Source organism: Meleagris gallopavo, chromosome 1 (genome assembly GCF_000146605.3).
Source record: "Meleagris gallopavo isolate NT-WF06-2002-E0010 breed Aviagen turkey brand Nicholas breeding stock chromosome 1, Turkey_5.1, whole genome shotgun sequence".
Lineage (NCBI taxonomy): Eukaryota > Metazoa > Chordata > Aves > Galliformes > Phasianidae > Meleagris > Meleagris gallopavo.
The window spans coordinates 113,683,936-113,705,137 of NC_015011.2; the positions used below are offsets into that span (position 1 = coordinate 113,683,936).

The window sequence follows — 21,202 nt, forward strand, 5'->3', positions numbered from 1 at the left end:
CTTCAGTTAAAGATCAAACTTTCGGTAGCAAATTGAAATCTAATTTTCAAAGTTTAATCAGTAACTGTTACAGAGCTTCAAAATTCACAGACACCTTCACATAAGATTTAAAATGAGCTTGCAAAAATGATTCAGTTTCCACCCATCCATAAGAAATAAGCAGGCATGTATGGAGACTTTTTCCAACTGCCTTAATCTTGTTCTGAGGAAGGATACCATGGCTACTGAGGAATTTATACAGTCGATCTTTTGTTTCCTGAAGGTTCTTAAAGGACACCAGTTGTTAAACAGGTTTCCAAAGCTTTCCAAATAACAAGGAACTAAGGGATAAAAAGGTTCATTCCATTCTAGGTTCAAAAATATATTCACAACAAATTATTTGTATATCACGAAAAGCCAGCTGATTTTGGATGTATTGTAAATAAACTTCAGATTTAAAGTTGTGCTGATTTTTACAAGCACAAATATATTCCATGCAGTTCAGCTTTATCTAGAAAAAAAAAATCTAATCTTCTGCTATGGTTCAAACACTAAACTCCAAGGACAAGTCTTTCATTTATTTCCAAAAATGAGATAAAGTGTATGCAAAAATATTAATAAATAAATAAACTCTTCCCCCATCACTAATGATATTCTTAACTGCTTTTGTTATATAAGTCTAACATTGTATTTCACATGCAATACTTACTGAGGAAGTTTGGATAATAGTCTGTAAAACAATTGACAATAAAACGAACAAAGTCCAAGTCCTAAAATAAAAACAGAGTAAATAACCTAAATCAAAATATTAGAATACAAATTTGTTAAAATAAAGCACTTGAGAAACGGTGCAGAAACAGTGCAACTGAGACACTGCTGTTACAGCCAGATTTTGTAATGAGTGGTAACATAGCAAAGGGCAAAAAAGACATTGTATGAAACAGATATATACAATACTGTGAGGCATACCTTACTACAATACTTGAATGAGGTGGAAAACCATAAATACTTCTATTTTCCCCAGCCCTTCTATCAGAAATGACCACTACTACAAAGGAGACTTCCAGAGGCAGAACAAAATGTATTATTGATAGAGGACCCAAAATCCTTTCATAAGAACAGCAAAGTACAATGGACAACTGACTTCTAAAGTGATATAAACACTCTACTAAAACATTTACAGATAAAGCAATAAAAAAAAAACCTGTAAAGACTGTCAACAAACTGAAAGCCTAATTAGTATCTTCAGTAATTATAAAGTAACTGAAAGCTCAGATATCTCTGGAGGCAAAAGATATCGCTCTGCAGAAGTATTTATCTCAACTGGTAGTTGCTTGTACCAAAACAGTATTTATCACTCAACAGCAATAAACACAGTGATAGATTTCCAAGTAATGATTAGAGTCTCCTGTGCATTAGCAAGCGCACTGCTCTCACTTCTGCTGTGTACCCAAAAGCAATACTATCAACTATAAGGAGGTTGGATCCATTATTTTGATGAAAGTCCACAAACAAGAATTTAGATGTGAGCAGCGAATTTAATAACTGCATCGACTCTAGTTACCTGAAATGCTGCAACAAGGCATGAACCATCAAAATTACTTGACTGCATACCAATGAGAATAGCTGACATACGAGATGAGGCTATATTAACAATGGAGCAAACAAATGAAAAACCTTATAGAAAATAGATTAAAACCTCAAGCTGTTTTAGGATAAAATTTATCACTCTATGGGGCTACCAACTGATATTAAAAGAAATCCCTAGCAAAGTGAGACTGTGCAATGGAAGACTTATGAACAGCACATGCTGAGACTGTCTCTGGGAGCCTCAAAAACAATAGAGAGAAGCTGTATTTATGAATTCATGGAGAATTCTGAATAAATATTCTGAAGAAAAAGAAAATCAAGGAGGCTGCGATTTTTATTTTTATTTTTAAACATAAGGGAAATAATATACTTTTATGTTTCTGTTATATAAAAATACACATTGCTCGACTAATATCTTTTGGGTATGAATAAACAGTTCTCAAGTCACAGGTAAAAACATCAACTCTGAATTGCAAAACTGAATTATCCCATACTTATTTGTAAAACTGTCTTCTCTGTTGTTTGTGGCCCTATATTGAACAACTGCAAGGTCCTAAGGCAATATTGGGTTTTGCTCATTTTGTCAGGCATTTCTACCACATAAAAAAAGGAAGATGCCATTCAATCAAACGATAGGCAAGATCTCCAACTTAGGAATCTAAACTATTTTAAATCGTGAAATGTGTTCTAGAAAATTAATTGCTCTGCTGAATTAAGCTGAAGAGAACACCACAGAACTCCACAGGCAGTTACTCGAAAGTTATTTTCAGAAGAGATCATTGTTTTCAAAGATCTCAACTACTGCGTCTACAGGTCTGAGTACTTCGCCATTACCACATTTTTCCATTCCTCACTCTTGACAGATTTTGCTTTGTTGAGGAAAAAAAACCCAAAAAACAATGAAGCCTGAACTATTGAGGATGAAGCTACAACTACATTCACAACAAAAGAGGGCTCAGCCTATTGCCTTTTGGGTGCTTAAAAATTAAATTCTGTTATTGTTATCCATACCAGTTTGGTTTGTCAATTGTTAAGTAACTACTGCACAGGATTCATTTTGACTCTGTCATTTATCAAATTAAAAGTTCTTAGTGTACTACATCAAACATAATATGCTGGAGCACATAATATTAAACATTTTAATATGTAATAAAGAGTTTCAGAAATTGCTTATGTCACAGGAACAAGCCCTACTTACTTGCTGTGAGTAACTGCTACGTTACTTAGGTTTAAAGGACTGCACAGAATCATCATCTACTATGGAGAAACACAGAATCACAGAATTGCAGTGGTTGGAAGGTGCCTCAAGATCATTGAGTCCAACTCCCCGGCTAAAGCAGGTACTCTACAGTAGATCAAATAATTCAAAAAACAAGTAGAAAAAAACAAAAACAATAGGCATACTTACTATGTGACTGATTCCAGTTTCAGCCATGTCAAATACCACTGTTAAGGGCTTTCCATGATCTCTCTTGGCATAATGTTCTAGCCAGAAAGCTACGAGTTTCTTTTTATCAAGTTGCTGTTTTTGATCTCTTACATGAAGTTTCACTTTGAACCAAACTGGCGAGAAGAAAGGAAAAAGCAGCACAAAAAAATGAACCAAGGAAGCAAAATTAATTGAAGCCATTATTTGTATAACTACATAGATGCACTGTGAAATTTACCAATGCCTCAGTGACTGTACTCCAACTAAAGATTTTACAGCAACACTGAACAGTCAGTGGGACAACTACATTTTTTTTTTTTTCCTTTTCCTTCCTCACATCTTTTGTATTAAAAAAAAAAAAAAGACAAAAAAACAATTGCAGAAGACAAGGAACAGCAGAGAAGGAAAATACTCTTCGTGCACCTTCTACTTCATGCAGACTTCTACTACTTATCAAGAAAATTAATTATTTAAAATTAAATACACGTAGTCCTCAGCTATTATGACCTGCATGTATTCCAAGAATTGCTGTGGTTGACATTTACACTTTTTCTGCTTAAGTTTTCTATACTGTTGAAGTTGGCTTGTTCTGAACAGAGCTATACACGCATTATTCTAAATTACATAAAAAGCAACAGATCATCTAAAAATGAAATCAAGAAATCCAGAAGATGAGTAACATTACTTCAATACAAGTCTGATATTTAATCTTCTGGAATAAGAAATGACTCACATAGAGACAAGTTTATCTTGTAAGAAGCTGATTTCCAAGTAACAGACTTCATAAGAATGCCTGAAACCAAATGACTGGTTATACAATGAAGTGATAGAAGTATTCAAGAGGTCCAACATGAAAAACACTCATTTTCGGTACCTCTTTAACAGAAAAATAGACAAGCCCTAGAAATAACTGTAGATGCACTAACATTATTTTGCCTGAAACCTAGAAAAGTTTTATATGAAGTAATACTTTTTTTCCTGTCAATGTCTTTTACTTCCTTAAGTTCATTCTATGAATTGCATGGAAGAAAATTTTCCACTTCACATACAGACAAAAAAAGATTAAGTGTAACACATTAACTGAATTCTCTAATTTCAGAAAGATACTCTATTTAAAGCAGAACTCTCGTGAAAGTAACCGATATTTTTCAAAGAATTTCTATCTAGTTTAAAATATCTACTTCTGATAACAGTGAAAATTGAGCATTGGCACAAGAAACATTTCTCAAGTGCTACTTAAGCAGTAACTCTTAACTACTGTACAATCTGAATTTGCATGCTGAGATATTCTCAGCCAGTAGCATTCCTGGAAGAAACAATTGGGGGTGGGAAATAGAGACATTAATTATCAGTGGCAATAAAATAAAAATGTTATTCAATGATATGATTTACATATTCTTGTCATGAAACAGTTCCACAGTTTTCTCAGTCCAACCACCAATATAAGTTCTGTCTTATTACTCCACTTTCCAATCTCACCAAATTGAACCAACCAGTATAATCACATTCAGCTTTTTAAGTAAATACTATAAAAATGTATCATCACCACTTATCCTTGATTAGTTACCTTGGGAGGCTAAATGAAAATCACGAAGCATAACACAGCAATTGTTCACAAAGCACTCATAACTCACATGGATAAGTTCTTGACATAATAGAGCCTTCGAATAGAAACTGTACATTTCTGGTGACGGTACTGTTAGAGAACTAGCAGGTTAGTGCTTTAAACTCAGTCGTTTATAAGAGACAGGGCTGCAAATCTATTTTTGGATGAAAAAACAGTTTTGGTAAAAGAAGAAAAAGCACAATTTTAGATTTGAAGTTTTATTTTCCTCCCATCTTTGGTTCAAGATTGTTGTTCAGATAGTCTAATAGGTGATTTTCCTTAAGTCCTTTTTTTTTTTTAATAGTTTTTAAGGTTATCTATTTTTAATAGCATGAGAAGATGTAAGAAATTCAGTAACAAAAAATTATATTGCCCATATTGCCCATCTACATACAGTAAAAGTCAGGAGTATTTCAGGAAATACCTAGTGTTTCTCTACACATTTTATTCCTTACTCCTAAGTTAATCGTACAATTCAGGATTTCATTCTCCAAGAGTTTTCAGCTGCTCACAGTATTACTGAATATTCCTGCATCATAAGAACACCAAAAAAATTTGCAAGCGACTGCAAATGTGAGAACTGTATGCGGACTGTCAGAAAAGCAGCAGTAAATGAAGCTCTGCAGTTATCAACACTTACTCTACTTATATATGCATTACAGTAGATACAGAAATAATGCGCTTCAACAAAGAAGGCAAAAACTTTGGCAGTTAGGATTAAAGGTTTATGATTCTTGAAAATTGCTGAAAAAGTTTGCTTATTTCACTTCTGTAATCCAAAGAGATACCACACTGACTGAAAGTCATCAACTTCTAATCTCTTTTGGTAAAAACAGTTGTCAATATCTTCCTTCTTTTAGTTTCAAATCATTTCTTTTCTGAAACAGATGCTGCTAAAATGCTTAGAAAAGAAAGTAATACAGGATGACTGATTATGTTTTGTGTAACTTACATAATTTATAACCTTCTTTATCATATCCATGCAGAAAGAGAGCACCACTTTCAAACAACCATTTTGGAAGGACAGATTCGGTCAAGTCTGCAAAGCCAAATGGAAGATTATTTAAACAATCAGGTTAATAATTACATTTCTGTTAAAAATGCAAAAATCCATCAACAAAATACAGAAGTGCCTTTGTAAGCATCCTTCCAAGGCATTTGCAAACATAATACAAAAATGGGGCTAATTTGAGAATTTTACTATCTTCCTCTCAAGCTGCACAGCAGGATTGAGGTAGAGATATAAATAAGATTTAGAAGAAAGAAAAAAAAAATACTGCAATGTTTAGTTTTAGGCCCCTATCTACAGCCCTTCTTGCTTTATCCTTTTTTAAAATTAGACTGTACATTCTTGTTAAGATCATCTTTAAAACACTCCCACGAAACAAAAAGCACACCTATTCTACCTAGAGTATCAAGGCATTGTTGCCAGTAGCAAAACATTAGACATGACTGTTATTTGAATGTATTATTATTTTGAGGCCCATTTTAGTTGTGGGGGAATGAAGAGGTTGAGTCCCTGCAACTACACAAAGAAAACAGAAGATAGCTACTTTCCTTCTTCCTCTTGCAACAGACATATAGAAGTACAGGTTGATGATAAAAGCAGCAAAGTCTTAGAAACCCAGTTTCTTGGGTTAAAAAAAAAAAAGTTACTGCTTAGTACTCCGTGGTATTTATACAATATTTAAGAGTAAGAGCCTTAAAGAAACCAGAGATAGAGGTTAGATATAGTTCAAAAGGAAAGCAGCAACACACACCATCACAAGAATTACATAACATAGCTTACCATTAACAGTATATTCTTTCCTCCACTGAAAGCTCTCATCAATCATCTTTAATGTATCATCCACAACGTCATGACGCCAAATCAGGTAATTTTCAACCCATTTGTCATCTTGCTGAAGTCTTTCCACATCTCTAGAATCATACTTATCTGATTTATCTAGCAAATAAAATAACTGTTGTAAGAATATAGCATTTGCAATGAATATACAAAAAGGAGATTCGTAATGTTTCAATCCTACTAAATACACTAAATATAAAGAATTTCTTTCAGTCTTATCATTTAGCAGATAAAAGTTTTCAATTAGTTTCTCATGCTGTTTCTATACTGTGAAGATATTTAGCAAAGATATTTAGATTATTCTCAGTAGAAAAATAATTTGCAATTCCTATGCAAACTTAAAAAAAAACCAACATCAGAAATAGAGAAGATAGGGGAGAGGGGAGGAAAGTACAGTTCTTCAAAGACAAAACCAAGTTTCTCTACTTAACACGTAAGCAGGCACACAGTCTGAGTACTGGTGGGTACCCATATATCAAGAATTAGGTACCTCAAGCTTGTGCTGTCTAACTTACAGGCATCACGATGACAGACCAAGAAGTGTCAGAACAGATATAAAAACGACTACATTTGATTGTGCTTTATATATCATGATGTTAGATATTTTCTTTAAAAAGATTATGTTATACTTGGCATAGACTGTTACTTTACTGAAAACAAAATGAAGCACTTAAGATGAAACAGAAGCTTCTGCTACTCTTTGCTTTATTACAACTATTTATCCCCAGCTTGGTTTTTGTTGTTGCTGGTTTGTTTTTTTTTTAAAAACAGGTAAGTTTGTTATAAAAACGCCAAAGTGAATGTACTTTTATTGAAGATATGCTTAAAGAACAACACCTCACTTTTTAGTTCAATGTTCCTCTTTCGCCATGCAGTCTGCATTTATTGGAACGTAAATGAAGCAAGAAAATTGAAACAGGCTCCTGAAGGCAACAAACACTGATAAGAATCTCTTTCCTGATCACCAAACCAAATAAGCTCTTTTAATTGTTCACTTGAACTAGTCAGTGATTTGCTCCGTTCATTTTTAGGGTAAGACATTTTAATAATAGTTCTTAATTAGATGTTATTTTTGCACATAGTTGAAAATTGTTCTTCAGCAACAATCAATTCTAAGAAACTACTTTTAGGCAGAGCCACCACAGTTGAATTATTGCTAGTGGATGGTTTAGGGATACCTACTTCAATCAGAAACCTTAACTCAGAGGAACACACTAAGAAAAGCACATTATGTTCTGCTAATATTTTTAATTCCATGGAGCTACATGTCAAGATATCACTTCGCTGATATTTTAATTTACACTCAGTTTCCTGCCACACAATCAATTTAAAATATAAGAATACGTAAGAATTTTAAATGCATCCGTCCACTCAGATTGCAGCTTTATTTCCCCCTGTGCACCTCTTCACATCTACCTGCTTTTCACATGCATTATTCACTTAGTTTCCTCTTCTTCATTATGTTTCAAGCGTTCGCTTCCTTTGACCCCATCCCACCACCTTACCTTGTTCCTTAGCCAAGCCTAGAGTCAAATCCCACTTCCTTAGTTCCCTTCCTGCCCGTCAGCCTATTACCCACTAAAAGCTCTTTCAGTTCCTTCTCTGATCATTTCCATAATCGCATCAGACAACTTACTCCCTTTATTCTGACTAAGCACAGGTCTGAATACCCAACACATGACAGCCCAAAATGCTGTTCAACTTCTCAGTGGATCTAGGTCAGCCACAGGCAGAAAAAGTTGCAAAGATTATGCATATTTAGTTCTGCAAAGTCTAAACTGCTCATTTGAAACTTTATTATTCCTGAAATGATTTATGATTTGGATAGTTTTGCCTGAGAAAGACTAACAGTATCTAGTTTCAAGTTAGAATAAAAAAAATAACAACAGAAAGAAGATGACCTGCAGAAACCAACCCCAGCTGATACCATAGCTATTTTGCAAATTCAAACAGGTCATTAAGTCAAGTTTTAAAAAGTCAAAAAAGGTAGAAAGACTCCACATCATCTTCTGGCGTAACATGCATTCAGTCCAAATCCCCTTCAAAGATACTATGATATACAGTAACTAAGCTGCCAGATCCACCTGAGCTACAGTAAAAGTAGTATTGGCTTCTCTTAGCCTTGGAGTATTAGCTATCCCTCTGCTATGGACTTATTGAATATGCCATGCTGGCTATCTGTACCATTTATGACTACTCATAGCCACAGCAAACCAGGGCTTTGAAATACTAAGCACTTAATTCACATCAGCATTACATGTCCAGCACAATAACTAACAACCAAGGACAACTGCTATTAATAAGCAAAACGCTTGCCCAAGAGCCATTCCATATACATCCTATTTGTAAAGGGGATTTAAGTATTGTGTAAATAAAGAACAAAGTACACACACCACAAAGCAGAACTAAAAGGATTCACGCAGTTTTCTGAGGCTCTATCTGCACACATTACATATTTGGGAGTACAACTGTCAAAAGAATGACAGAATAGTGCATCTTGTACCAAATAATAATTTAAATATGCTTGCATATTTTGTGGAAGGTGCTTCAGAATATTCATTTCTGGGCCATTAACAGATTTTTCCCAAACTCTGAACTTAGATAATATTGAAAAACAAATTTAACTTAATTCATGCTTTACAAAACTGGAAGTAAAAGAATGTAGAAAACATGATATACAAACTTTCAAAAATCAAAACGTAAAGAAAGCTGGATTGACAGGTAAGAAAAGCAGAAAAGTGAGTTCCCTCCCACCCTCTTCAGCCACTAAACTCAACAAGGTAGCACACAGTATGAATTTAACTCCAAATCAGAAGCAACCAGTCAAATTCTGCCTCCGCATGCACTTGTACAACACCCTTATTTTCGTCAGGGAAGCACAGCAAGACTTGATAGAACATGAGCACTGACTGCTGTTTTAACCTTACCTGGTTTATCCAATTCTCACTAGAAAATAAATAAAATTTGGAATGAGTTGTGAATCCAAAATAGACATGTAGTACATCACGCATAAAACATTGATATGAAGTCATTCCAGTAATCCAGTTACTGAAAACACATCAATTTAAGGGAGGAAACGCTCTTCAAATCTCTGCATGGCTCATAACTCTACAGGCATCTGGAAACTTATTTTCAAACAACACTATTAAAAAAATCAGAATGTTTCTAAATTCAAGTTAATCATGCAACATTTAAATGCAGTTACTGAACTATTGGAAGTTAAAGGATTCAAAATGGAATAAATTGAAAGAAAGATCTTTCTCATTCTCAAAATATAGTTTACAAACATTCTGCACCACAGCAATTAACAGGACAAAATGAAAGAGAAGTGAAGGAGCACTAAAATGGAAACTCAAATAGAACTATAAATTGAAGTAGCTTACTGCAGATACAATCTCTAAGCCCAATCACATAACACCTGTCAACATCTATTTATGGTTTAATTAGTTGTTTGGGTTTTTTTTTGCCCCTACTATCAAGTTAAACACTTGGCTTCTCACACCTGCAGAGATACCCCACTGAGTTTAGTCATCCCCTAATCGGGAAGATGGGCATCTCCACCATTTAGTCCATAATCATCATCTGCTAAGGTATTTCTATTTAATCTCAAGGAGTGTTTCAAGCAACGGTGTCCGCAGCTCCTGTTCAGTTAACAAAAGCTGCAAACTCAGTAACAGCACCAAGCTTTTGCTGAACACAGTTAAGAAATCAGTCTATAAGCATGGAAGCCTGGTTTCTCCTTCAGCTTAAGAGTCACCCCCCACTATCTTGCAGAGGAGCCCCACAGACAGTGGAAAAGTCAAAGTAGGGACATAGCAAGAACCTTTTCCTGAGCTGTGTAGTGACTAACCAAGCTCAGATCCAGAAAAGCAAGAGAAGACACGTACTGCTTACCTAATTGGATTTTTACCAGAGAGCACTATATATATATAAATATACAGTGTATATGTATATATATACACACACATACATACACATAAAACTGGTTTAAATATATTATACAACAGTCAAAAAACAGTCAAAAAAGCAAGGAGACGAAGTCAAAACTAGCTCTCTTCACAACTAACAAGCCTTCAGAAAACTGAAAGAGCAAGAAGACGGACCAGATCCCACAACTTTTAAGGTTTCAAACTTCATGATCTTGTTTAACCTTTTTAAAAAAGACAGCAACTTAAAATTACTTCCATCTTCTCATTGAACATTTGAGGTAACAGGAGAGCAGAAAAACCTCATTTTGACCAGCAACTTCTTCCCATTACTCAGCTTCCTTTTTTCTTGTCTAAGTGCAGGGTTCTGATTTATGTTATTTTGTTTTGTTAGGGACACATCCTGCTCTATTAATAAGTATTGTCTTCAAGTTGAGAAAACTAAGCTCAAACTATGATTTAATTATCATCTTCTAAGACAGAAGCTATACTACCACTACAACACAAAACCACTCAAATTCCAAAAATCATGTAAAACCAAAGAAACAAGTTCTTCCACAACACTTTTTATTTTTTGTGTGAGTTTCATCTATGTTACCAGGAGATAAAACTGCATAATGTTTTCTTTAGGCATTTTTAGGAGAAGTGGTAGAAATTTCACAAGATTCAACAAGAATAGGAAAAATACAAGACTGGAAAATACGAGACAGAAAAACACGCAGTACAGTTAATTTCCACACTAAAATATCCTAGAGAAGTTAATAATCTACAATCTCTAATAAGGACTCCTCCCTCTGGGAAGAACTCTATCTAGACAAGAGGTTACAGAATAGAAGTCACATATGAAGCCTAAAAGTACATACATACCTAGAAAAAAAAAAAACAAACAAAAAACCCCACTTTGTTACACTTCAGAATTGGAATAAGCGATTTCTCAGATCACGTAAAGCATTAAAACAAGCCTTTCAGTTTAACTAACACTGTTCTAGATGATATTTCAGTCAAGAAGCCTTGTGTCTGAAACTGTCATAATTATTCCTCTAGCCATGGCCAAGAAGAGGAAACCCACTGTTAGAAGTCAAAAGTCAATTACATATTAAGTACTTTAACCACACAGATTTGTGCCTTCAATTGTTAAGTGAGGAAAACTGCAAGGCTGAAAGCAGTTTAAAAATGTCTATAGCCACACAGGGACTGAGATGAGGAAAACAAAATCACTTCCACGCAATAAGGAGCTGATCCAATTCAACAAAATAAAATTACAATATATAAATAAAATATCTGCCTCTCAAAGAGGTAAGTTTAAACTTTCAGCAAAAGTATCCAATCTCAGTGATTCTAAAATTTACTTCCAATAGGAAGCTCAGACATCGGTATCACAAGTCTGCTTGCTAACCTGTCCATACAAGTTTCCTGTCTTGCCCTTCCAACACTTCTGTCTTAAAGCCAAGAATCTGTAAAAACAAATTTTTCAGAGCATAAATAAAGAAGGTATTCAAAACATTATCCTAGCAGTTTTCAAGTCATATCACCATGCTGTTTTGAGAATGGCACATACACCTAGAACCGTATTTGCGTTTGACCAATTTGATTTAACATTTTGCTACTGACTTAAAGTCATGATGAAGTTTAATCTTGAAGCTGCTGTGGGAAACGTCTCATGCAAAGCTGTTTTTTTTTGTTTTTTTTTTTTAAATTAAGCTTTAAATAAAGTAAAAATGAAGAGGATGCAAATAGGGAGGGAGAAGGAATACAGACAAAAGAAATATGCAAAAAGAAGAGTGGAAAAACAGACTTCTTGACTAAGAAATTCTACCAAGATTTTATCACAAATAATTCCTGTTGAACATTAATGAAAATTAATAGTCGAGGAACAAAATGTAGTTTCAGTAATCCTTTAACAAGTAAAATCCACTGAAGAATGAGACAAAACTGTTTGCCAGGAAACACTGCCAGTACCAGTCAGTGCTGGACAATAATAATCTTTTTTCATTGTTCCTGTCACCACCCAGATCATTTACATTTATCAGCTCTCACAAAGAACCCAAACAGACAGAAGAGAAATCAGGCCCCAAACTGCCAGAATAAGGCACTGTCCACCTCCCACAAAGAGCACTAAGAGAAACTTCCACATGCTGAAATGCAAGGGCTTTAATTACTACTAGGAAAAACATTCTTCACATGCTCTGAAGTTTTGTCTTCCAAATACAGACAGCATTCACCATGGACAACAGGAAAAAAAGCAAACAACCAAGCAACATAAGATCTCAGTTAACAAGACCACCACTGCTTTCCTCAGAGGGAAAATAAAAGAGTTGAAGCTGCAACTTGCTAGAAATATAAGCATCCTGAAAACTTTGCTCAAGTTTCAACACTTGCAGCTCACCCGAAAAAGGAATTAGATTCACTCTATAGAGGCTCACTATTCCAGAACCACACTGAACTTTCTGTGAATGTATCATTTTCTCAGTGTACCCTGACAGCACCTTTACTTTTTCAAGGAGACTACAACTGCTGAATATCAAGCAACCATTTGCACCTTTAGAACACAGGAAGTTGCATGGATTCAAGCCCCTTCACAGTTCTTTTCAACTAAGAGGAAAGATTATATATGTTTTTTTAGAACATGCACAGTAAAGGTAGGAGGACCATAAACAGACTGAAACCTTGTGATTTTCATACTTCAAATGGGTGTGACAACATTAATTTGCTTGTGGCATTCCTAAATTTTAGATAGGGATTTAAAAAAAAAAATTCTTGAAAGGCATAAGAGCCCTAAACCATAACCCAAAAAAGGACTTACTAAGGAAGTGCATGCTCAAAATACTGCAGAGAGGATTATAAGTTTCTCATGCAACAATAACGTGTTATTTTAATGACTCGTAACAACCAGTCCAACAGAGGCTTCATTACAGCTACAGCTAAGTAGCATGGAGGTACGTGGAGTTGCAGGTTTCTACAGGGGATACTTCTATGAAGACAGGCTGAAGGAGCTGGGCTTGTTCAGCTGGGAGATGAGAAGGCTACAGGGAAACCACACTGCAGTCTTTTGGTACTTGAAGGGAACTTACGAACATGAAGGAGACTGATCTTTTACATGGGCATATAGCAATAGAGCAAGGGGGAACACAGCAAGTGGAAATTTAGGTTAGACATTAGGAAGAGATTCTTTGCTCAGAGGTTGGTGAGGTGCTGGCACAGCTGCCCAGAGAAGCTGTGGTGCCCCATCCCTGGAAGCATTCAAGGCCAGGTTGGAGGGGGCCTTGGGCAGCCTGAGCTGGTGGGGGGCAGCCCTGCCCATGGCAGGGGTTGGGGCTGGGTGGGCTGTGAGGTCCCTTCAACCCAAGGCATTCTGTGATTCTATGATTAAGGGAAAAACAACAACAAAAACAACAACAACAACAACAACAACAAAACATAACATAAACTAAACAGCAAATGTAACTCTAGCATAATAGATATATCTACCATAAAACACACACACACACACACACACACACACACACACACAATGAATTAACCAGAATCATCAACAGCAAAAAGAATTTAGTTTAAGACGATTCTTCATTCTTCTTCATTCTCTTGTTTTACGACTGCCAAAGACAATTTAACCACACAGAAAGATGAGAAGGTAAAGTAAATTCACTCTGTCCTTCAAGGTGCTATTCTAATAACACTATCATGCAATGACTAAACAACGGCCAGTCATTTCTTTGTTTTGTATGTTTGCCCTGCAAATAATCATAAAGTCATGCAGCACTTAAGACCCTCCAAAAGTTATAAAGATAAGCGATTCAGCCCACCACAGAAAACTCGTACATGTACACAACCCTTGTATAAAAGCAGTAATTCTAACAACTCTGATCAGGCACATCAATGCAAAGCAGGTGTTTGCAGGACTGAGGCTTGTGTTACAGGAGATACATGCAACTCCTGAACTCCTGAGTTATTACGGTATTTGCATTAGAAATTAGTAAGAGCATGTTTTTAATAGAAAGCCTTTATACAGTCATAACAAAGTGTTCTGCTTGCTCCAGCTGTTAACATACTGTGCTGCTACATAGTTTTCTATCATAAGCAATGCAAATCAAGCTGAAATTGAAGTGAAAGCCCTTCAGGCTCTCTACCATTCCCCTTCTCACGAGGATCTCCAGCACCTTTCATTTACAAGCCTCAAAGCTTCCCAGATTCACAGCAGGGTCAGACAAACAGCACAATATTAATTACTCACAGCATGAATTTGAAATGCCAGCAGCTCCAGAAAAACAACCCCTTCCGCGGACAAACCCGACTGGGACAGCGCGTTTCCCCTATTACCAATGGCCAAGCACACCAACACCGTGCCCCAACACCCCCTTGCAGCACCACAGAGAGCCCTAGAAGGCGGCACAACGACCCGACAGGGCAGCACGGCTCAGCCGGCCGGAGACAGAAAGCAGAGCGGCAGCCGAAGGGCCGGCAGCCCGCCCACTACCGTGCGCTCACCTGGCAGGTACTCCGCCTCGAAGCGCCGCCTCGTCTCGGCGATCAGCGCGGCTTTGTCCTGCTGCTGCGAACGAGAAAACGGCGGGACGTGAAAGGGCCCAGCGCGACCCCTCGCACCCGCGCGGCAGAGCCAGCCGACCACCCCGCCGCTCAACCGCCTCTCCGTCTCCCAGTTCCACCCCCACCCCACCCGCGCGATGGCCGCCAGGAGGCAGGGGACAGCGTGAGGGGACCACTCACGTCAGCCATGGTGCGGCGGGGCCGCCCGTAACGGCCGCGACAGCTACAGGGAGACAGGAAGAAGAGGCAACGGAGGCGCCGCGTGACCCGGGGGGCGTGGCCAAGGGGAGTGGGCGTGGCCATGCGCCCATCCCGGCAGCGGGAATCAGGCGCTCAGTAGCCCCGCCCCTTAGCGTCATGGCCGCGCCTCCTTATGCCCCGCTTCCTCTCCCGTCATGCGCTGCGTGGCGCGAGTTTCGGAGTGGCGCGGATTGCTTTTGCTTCCGCCCCGCGTTGCTTTCCTCGTCCCGTCACGTCCGGCACTGCGGCGCAGGCAGGTGGGTGAAGCCCCGTAGGCCAGGTCTTCTAGTGGTGGCTTGTATGGGTGGGTCCCTTCAGGCAGAGGCGGCGTAGCGGTGTGGTCAGCGTTAATTTTGCTTCTGGGCTAGCTGCTGGCGGGCTGTAACTTAACCCGTCAGTTGTTATGGAAGTCTTTTGGTGCGCCGTTGCCTTACGCCGTCCTCATCTATGTTATTGAAGCACTATAGTGTTCTCGATTAGTCTGCGCCATTGCTTTGTGATACGGTGTTTTCCTTGAGGATTAACGCAGCTGCTTGCAAAGCGTTTTACTTTTTGTTCTGCTTTCATTTTGCAGGGGGAGAGCTTATAGCTGGGCTAAACCTGACGGAAACGGAGAGGTATAGAGTTTTCTTGTAGGGGAATGCACGTACAGAGGAATAAAGATGCTTTTGAGTGAGCCGCAGCACGTCTTGTCCTACAATGGAGAGCTCCTAGTCTTTCAGCTGTCAAAAACAAAGCACGTGGAGGGAGCAGCTGACAGAACAGTGAAGCTGTGTGTCAGGAGGATGGCATTTGACAGAGACACTCAGCTGTTTGTTCAGATGTCCTCCGGGGCGTTTAGCATGCGTGCAAAACACTCAGAAACTGAAATCGTTTGCTGTGACTGCGCCACGCATTCCGAGACAGGGATTGTTCTTCCCTGTGTTTTGATGAAAGTGAAAAAGCAGAATGGTGTTTTCGAGCAACTTCTACTGTTGCTTCACAGCTCCGACCGGTTTGAGCAGTGCTGTCATTTTAAATTGGATTATGAGCTGAAAGAGGATGTCAGGTTGTTTGCTGGCCCCTCGGTGCTATGGAGGCATGCTGACAAGCTGTTCTACATCTCTTCTGGTACCTGCAAGGTTCTGAGTGCTCCTGTTCAACTTTCTTCCGTTGTGTGGACAGGTGAAATTGAGGGTGAAGGCACTGTTGTGTTAGGGATCAGAGCTGCTTGCCTGCCAGAGAGTGAAGATGGGGATGAGTTTTCCACTTCAGATAGAGCCATCTGGGGCAGTGAGTTCTTTGGATATGCAATTGAAATGCAAAAAATGCTGACTGGCACATGCTTTATGCCTCATGCTTACAGCAGAGTGGTGTCTTCTGTCTGTGTCTGCAAGAATGAGAGGCTGAAAAAACAGCTCAGAATATCAGCTGTTGCCATCACACACAAGAATCAACTGATCTGGTTCCAAGATGGTGTCCCTAAAGGTGTTTGTGAGCTTCCTTATGAAAAACCATGTTTAATAAAAACTGCTGTAACCAGTAGCAATGATCTGCTATTTATTGTATCTTTTTCATCTGGGAATATATGTGTTGTACGGAGAGAGAACTTGCAGGTATTTGTGCCTTAAGTAGCTACCTTTTCCTACTGCATCTTTTTTGTTTCTATCCTCCTTTCCGAAGTGAGAAGCTACATGTTCAAAATGTACTGCTTTTTGTCTTTCCCATCAACTTCTGTTAAAATAACCTGGCTTAAGTATAAGTTTTTAGGGGGAAGGTTTTCACCCAGAGGGTGGTGACACACTGGAACAGGTTGCCCAAGGAGGCTGTGGATGCCCCATCCCTGGAGGCATTCAAGGCCAGGCTGGATGTGGCTCTGGGCAGCCTGCTCTGGTGGATGGCGACCCTGCACATAGCAGGCAGGTTGAAACTCGATGAGCATTGTAGTCCTTTTCAACCCAGGTCATTCTATGATACCATATGACTCAGTATGTACTATTTATTCTTTCACTGCTCTCTTACATATTTGAAAATAAATCTAATGTTTAGTGCTACGTTTTATGAGTCTGATGTGTAGCATGTGTAGCCTCTACTGAAAACAAAATCAATAATATAAGAATTTAAAGTTTAAGACAGATATGAGTGTGCTTGTGAAATTTAGGTTAAAATCATAGTTAACTGTTCTTATTTTAAAGCATAAACTACTTGGAATTGATAAGCTTTTTGAGTTTTCCCTCCGTGTCAAAAAAACATTATTTCCCGGAAATGACAAGGAGATCCTCACTTTATTTTTCCTTAAGTATGTAGAGACAAAATTAACTGCTAGTTTTTTGTAATACTCTGTCAAGAAAACACAGTGGAAATGAAACCTTGTCTTATCTGAAAGGCAAGCTTCATCTTAACAAAATCGCATACAAGATTCCAAATATGTGTTTTAAAAGCTCTTCTACTGCAGGTTACTTCCAAATGGCAGAAGGTGAAGTCTGTTCTGGTAGATGATTTCATTGGTTCTGGAACTGAGCAACTGCTACTGCTTTTTAATGATGATTCCAATACAGATGTTTTAAATATGTTTAAAATAATGGACTTTGGAAAGATAAACTATGAAGTAAGTTCAATTTGCCTTTTCTCAGCTGTTCAGTATGTGACTTAAAAAAAAAAAACAACAACTTGAGAGATGATTAAAGCAGTGGTGCTAAGTGAAATTGAATGTTTGTTGTGAAATGCCCTGAAGTTTGTATATAATTGAGTATAATACTCTCTGTTTGAATAATGACATAAATTATCTGGAGTGATTATTCTACTTTCTGGATAGTATCAGCATCCTGGGAGTATAGTTGAAGATGCTTCAGATACATCACAGATCTTTTATAACGCTTAGCTTTTATTTAAGAAAATTAAGGTTGTAGTGCATGTTAATTACTGTCTCATAATTGTGTCTTTCTTTTATGTATTATCAATCCATAACTGCTTTCAGAAGATGAGATTTTTCTTTTAAAATGAACATAGCTATTCTTCTGGTTTCCTCACTTTTTTTTTTTTGTAGTAATGATGTGTAGTATCCTGTACCTTACATTCAGCTTTTTAAATACACTTTTTTTTTTTTAGAGTGGTATTAATTATAAAGACGATGTTCCTGCTGCAGAAGGATTAAAAGAGAATGGTTTGCTTACCATCCAAGCTCTTGAAACAAGATTACAGGTCTGTGCTAAATAAATCTGCCTTCATATTTTTCCAAATTAATTTTCTGTATTGTTAGTCTAAAGAGTGAGGTTGATAATATTGTTTTTATTGCAGAAGTGGTTCGGGGAGAAATTAGTGTTATTAAGTATCTGTTCTTGAATTGGTGGTAGTCTGTTTCAGTTCATTCAGTTGTTATAAATGCATTTAAGTAATTAGAAGAATCTAATTTAATTTTAATTAAATTTTTGTGATAATGCTAAAGCCATCTTACAAAAGCTCTGTAACAGTCATTTTACTCATGGATGTTTAAATGCTAGTTTCATAATATCAGACCGTCTATTTCTTTTGCTCAGCATTACATATTTTGAGATGCCAGGTTTCCAAAGAGTGCTGATGAGTAGCAGCTGTTCCTGGAAGAATTAAGTGTTTTTTTGTCTAGGGACTTCAGTCAATTTGGTTTTAATTTCTGTCCAAATTAGTGACCATTGTTATTTCATCACCTGCTGATGCTTTTCTTCCTGATACTGGCAGATTTATTGACATAATATTGCAATGTAGAATGAATGAAGTTAAAACCCCTATCCTTCTTTTAATTAGCTTTGTATTAGCATGCTGGGGAATAGTACATGCTGGAGTATAGGCAATCAGTGGGAATATATCATCTGCTAGTGAAACTTGAAGGTACAGCTTTCTAGTTTAAGTTCTGTTAGTAAACATCCAGCACACTCCTAGATATTCTTTGGCACTATTGTGTGTGGTTACCTTGGTCAAAGTAAGTAGTAACTGGCCAAATAAGATTATTGAAAACAAACAAAAGAGTAATAACTTCTGAAGACAGCATAAATCATGGATTAAGTCGATGTAAGAATGTTTGTATGGTGCTAGTTTGATCTGTAGCCTTTAAGAGGAAGGAATTTGGCCAGCAAAAGTTTAGTTTATTACTGAAAGAAAAGGAGGACTATGGTCCATTAGCTAAACCACTGAAAAAAGAAAAAAAAAAATACTGTTTTCTTCTAATGACAAAGGAGATATCTAGAGATACTATACATCTTCTGAAGGATAGAAGCTGTTATTTAGAGAACAGAGAACAATAGATTTATCTTTCCTGGAAGTGAGAAGAAAGCAGTTGGGTTAATTTTGAGAACCTCTAGGTCCCTTACAGCCCTGTATGTTTTATTTATTTATTTATTTATTTATTTATTTATTTATTTATTTATTTATTTATTTATTTTTAAGTTCTTCATCTTGCTTGCTAGATAGAGGTCTATTGATTTTTACATGCAGAAGTGCAAGTTTCCTTCACAATTCATTACTTTCTTCCCACGACTTGGGTAGTGATATACTTTAAACATGATTTTTTTTCTTCCGTATTCTTTCCTTACTTGTTATGTTACTTTATTCTTCAGTATATATAACTTCAATAGTTTCCATCTCTTATTTTTTTCTCCTTCCACTTTTGTTGTGAAGATTGCCTGCCCTGCACTGACTGCTAAACATTTTATGTAACTTGTCTTTTGATATTTCTCCTTTTATACACGGGCTGTCTTTCTGCTTTACAGCTTTTTGAATCTGTGTTACAATCAAATGAATACTCTGTATTGCACAGTCTATTGATTTTGATAGAAGCAAGCCATAAGACACTGATCTTATATATCAGCTGCTGATAAAGTCCTTCTGATGGAGACACAGAATCCTTCATAAGGCTCTTTTTTTTTCCTAGGTTTCTTTTAGATGTAGTAGATCTCTAATTTTCCAAATCACACGCTAACCCAGGCACTGTAAGAATATTGAAAATCCTCTTATTTTTTAATGCTTAAAATCTTTAATATTGCCATGGGAATGAATTTGGAAGTAGGCGTAGGTATGATTTTAGCCTTAATATTGCAATGTTGCTTCCTTGCTGAGATCTCTGTTCTTCTGTATGTGTCTCTGAATAGTAAAGTACTGTTGCCTTTTTGTTATCTGATGTAACTGAATTTCAAGGATGCTCTTTTGTTTTTGTTCTGGCTTAGCTTGGAAATTTCCAGAAGTTATTAGTTATTTTGTCACCAAAGTTCAAGTTGTCATGTGTTAGCAATCTCTGTGGTATCTCCTATTTTAGAGCAAAGAGAAATAGCAAATGCAGTGTTTTTCCATACCTCTGTTGATACCCCATAAAACACTTTGTGCCTCTGTAGTTGTTTTCTACCCATGTGAGAACTTTGGTAGGTGTTAGAATTACACTCCACTACACTGAAATATGCTGCATTTAAGCCATATGCAGTAATACGTGTAAGATGCATGTTGCAGATAGTGAAACTGAAAAATCTGTCAGCCTGTGTATTTTTGGAACTGCTCTGTGTTTATCATGTATCTGGTCTTAAGGTACTGCCCACAACCTCAAGATTCTTTTCCTTAACACTCATTATGCTATCTTCTGAAGAGAAGTTTCTTTGGCAAAGTAGCGCAGCTACACTATATCTGTGGTTACAGTGTTTCTCTTGGTTTTACTCTGTTCTGACATGAGTACAGAACAATTCAACATCAATTACTGAAAGCTTAGTAAGGATTATAGTGCTAGACTCTTGATTAATTCTTTTTCCTTTTACTTGGCTTGCCTGTTTTTGGGCACTGTGTTCGTTTTTGTTTAAGTTTGTTTTGGGGGGTAGGGGCGGGTTGGTTTGTTGTTGTTTTTTTTTTTGTTTTGTTTTTTTTTTTCTACTATGATCTATTGAATTGAGAATTTATTTGTTCCCATTTTGACAATGTTGTTTTGGTGGTGGGTGGAAAGTTATTCAAGAAATGTTCTGTACATTTTATTTTCAAAACTTAGATTAGAAATAGTAACAAGTAGTTGTTTTCTGTACAACCTTTGTACAGGATCTACAATTTTGTAGATT

The 21,202-nt window shown here is 37.1% G+C and overlaps 2 protein-coding genes across 3 annotated transcripts in view; one reads left to right on the forward strand and one right to left on the reverse strand.

Annotated features, from left to right (window-relative positions):
* On the reverse strand, nt 1-15,239 carry LOC104914802 (motile sperm domain-containing protein 2-like). 2 transcript variants are annotated; one of them, XM_010725274.3, is made up of 6 exons: nt 15,102-15,239; nt 14,862-14,922; nt 6,394-6,549; nt 5,557-5,643; nt 2,978-3,132; nt 1-749 (listed from the first exon to the last, which is right to left on the reverse strand). In XM_010725274.3, the coding sequence occupies exons 1-6, from the start codon at nt 15,222-15,224 to the stop codon at nt 672-674; spliced, it is 660 nt and encodes a 219-aa protein (XP_010723576.2). In that variant the 5' UTR covers nt 15,225-15,239; the 3' UTR covers nt 1-671. The 2 variants fall into 2 exon arrangements, with proteins under 2 accessions (XP_010723576.2, XP_010723571.2); XM_010725269.3 differs by having other exon boundaries at nt 3-749; nt 14,862-14,925.
* Nucleotides 15,213-21,202, forward strand: part of FANCB (FA complementation group B) — a 15,334-nt gene continuing 9,344 nt past the window's right edge. Inside the window, exons 1-4 of the mRNA XM_010725287.3 lie at nt 15,213-15,418; nt 15,736-16,756; nt 17,596-17,748; nt 18,249-18,341. Of these exons, the coding sequence (XP_010723589.1) occupies nt 15,824-16,756; nt 17,596-17,748; nt 18,249-18,341 (1,179 nt within the window). The 5' untranslated portion in view covers nt 15,213-15,418; nt 15,736-15,823. The remainder of the gene's footprint in view (nt 15,419-15,735; nt 16,757-17,595; nt 17,749-18,248; nt 18,342-21,202) is intronic.

Excerpts from the sequence above, each read along its gene's own strand:
- LOC104914802 (XM_010725269.3), bottom strand. The coding sequence starts at position 15,224 with ATGGCCACGCCCACTCCCCTTGGCCACGCCCCCCGGGTCACGCGGCGC. Across the intron at positions 14,926-15,101 it reads CCCGCCGCACCATGGCTGAC|CAGCAGGACAAAGCCGCGCT; the intron begins GTGAGTGGTCCC and ends TCTCGTTCGCAG. Across the intron at positions 750-2,977 it reads AAACTGGAATCAGTCACATA|GACTTGGACTTTGTTCGTTT; the intron begins GTAAGTATGCCT and ends TTTTTATTTTAG.